This window comes from Penaeus chinensis, chromosome 5 (assembly GCF_019202785.1).
Source record: "Penaeus chinensis breed Huanghai No. 1 chromosome 5, ASM1920278v2, whole genome shotgun sequence".
Classification (NCBI taxonomy): Eukaryota; Metazoa; Arthropoda; class Malacostraca; order Decapoda; family Penaeidae; genus Penaeus; species Penaeus chinensis.
In genome coordinates this window covers 13,952,821-13,954,861 of record NC_061823.1, presented here as the reverse complement: position 1 = coordinate 13,954,861, position 2,041 = coordinate 13,952,821, and the positions used below count along the sequence as shown (strand labels likewise).

General features: G+C 45.8%; 1 protein-coding gene across 1 annotated transcript in view; it reads right to left on the bottom strand.

Moving 5' to 3' along the window:
* Nucleotides 1–298: 298 nt before the first annotated feature.
* The window catches only part of LOC125025499 (extensin-like), a 10,202-nt gene continuing 8,459 nt past the window's right edge, over nucleotides 299–2,041 (bottom strand). The window contains exon 2 of the mRNA XM_047613512.1: nucleotides 299–760. Coding sequence (XP_047469468.1) covers nucleotides 299–760 — 462 coding nt within the window. The remainder of the gene's footprint in view (nucleotides 761–2,041) is intronic.

Genomic DNA, 2,041 nt, shown 5'->3' with positions numbered 1-2,041 from the left:
TGCACTCCTTGCAGTTGTAGTGGATATCTCAGTTGTTTTGAGAGTATCTCGTACATATATGCAAACTCCTCCACCAAGTCCTGCATCGCATCTATACATAGTGAAATTTGGTAATTTTATGAAAGCGCTTGACATAGCTTGATGAAGCCATGTTTCATTTATACATAATACATCGAGATTTCTCTCCATTATGAGCATTTATATGTCCTCAAGATGTCCAAGGAGAGATTGTGCATCAATGTGTTCTATTTTTAGCACATGTGATCTGACTGTCGGTCTTGCTGACGGCGGTGTCTTGTCAAACCCTCTGATCTCGGTTGTACTTGTTTCTGTTTAAAAACACTTTGACATTCCTTGGGAAGGCATCAGAGTCTAAAAACAGTTCAGGCTTTATTTCTCGGCCTCGCACAGTAACCGTGAAACTACAGTAGTAATTGTGGCTCATAATTGTCTTGTGAGCTTTTACACTAGATATGTTTTCGAAATTTTCCGAGAGGTGTTCTTCGATATCTTCTTCATTAGTGTCTGGATGACAGCTCGTGATGTATAGGTATACTGTCTCGGGCCCATCTGCTCCTATTAAGGGCTTTGGTGTTTGTCGTTCCTCTCTTGATGTTTTCCTTAGTTTCTTTGAAACGACTGTGATACAACCATCATCTTCATCACCTGTTTTCTCCACGTGGTTGTTAATCCCAACCGTCGGCACTACTGGAGCTGGGGGTAGAGCTGAGGGTGCAGTGGGAGGGGGGACTCCTGGCACCTGGGGATGAGTTGCATCACTCCACTGGCGATTTGGATTTAATGATTGATTTTGGTTGTTTTTCTTCTTATTTTGTTTTTTCTAAAGCTTCGTCTGGGCGTTACTCGTGTGCCTGCTTCGCATTGCTTGTTGGCTGGTGGGCTGTTCAAGGACTGCTCAGGTGTTCTGGTCCTCGGGGAGGCTGGCGAGTCAGCAAGGGCGCACGCCTGCTCGCTCGCTGCGGGCGGGGAGAGAGGGGAGGTGGGCGGGAGGGGAAGGGAGCTGGGAGGGTCACTGGTCACGGGTACAGCAGGCAGGGAGAGTGTAGAGGGAGGAAGATAAGGGGAAAAGGAAGAGATGAGAGGAAAGGAAGGAGAGGAAGAAATAAAAGAGACGGAACAAGAGAAGAGAAGATTGGAGTAAAAAGAGGAGCAGGGATAAAGGGAGATGATGGGGAAGGAGGCGATAGAGGAAGGAGGAAGAAGGTGATAGACAAGAGAAGAGGAGGAAGAAGGTGATAGAAAAGAGAAGAGGAGGAAGAAGGTGACAGAAAAGAGAAGAGAAGGAAGAGCAGAGGAAAAGAAATTATAAAAGGGGAAAAATCGGGGAAGAGAAGAATGGAAATTAAAGAAAAAAAGAAAACGAGCTAGTCACGTTAAATGGAAATCGGAGGTGGAATTATGTCATTATCACGCGAAGAGGTCTCTCTCTTTCTCTCCCTCTCCCCCCCTCTCTCACTTTCTCTCTCCCTCCCTCCCTCTCTCCCTCTCCTCTCTCTCTTTTTTCTGTCTCTCTCTCTCCTCTCTCTCTTTTTCTGTCTCTGTCTCTCTCTCCCTCCCTCCCTCCCTCCCCCCTCTCTCTGTCTCTCTCTCTCTCTCTCTCTCTCTATCTATCTATCTCTATTTATCTGTCTATATCTCAACCTTCTTTCCTCACCCTCTTTGTTTCCCTTCCTATTTTCCGTCTACCTCTCTCTCTTTCCTCACTTTTTTCTTCCCGCCCCCTCTCTCCAACACACACTCTCTCGCTTATTCAGTATTCGCTATATCTATGTGTGAGTTTCGAATACGTTTTCTATGATCCAAGACACTTGCCGGAAAAATTAATCTCATGTAATTTCAAGAAATGCAATTATTCATAAGAGAGACTGAGTGAGTGAGAGAGAGAGAGAGAGAGAGAGAGAGAGAGAGAGAGAGAGAGAGAGAGAGAGAGAGAGAGAGAGAGAGGGAGAGAGAGAAAGAGAGAGAGAGTGAGAGAGAGAGAGAGAGAGAGAGAGAGAGAGAGAGAGAGAGAGAGAGAGAG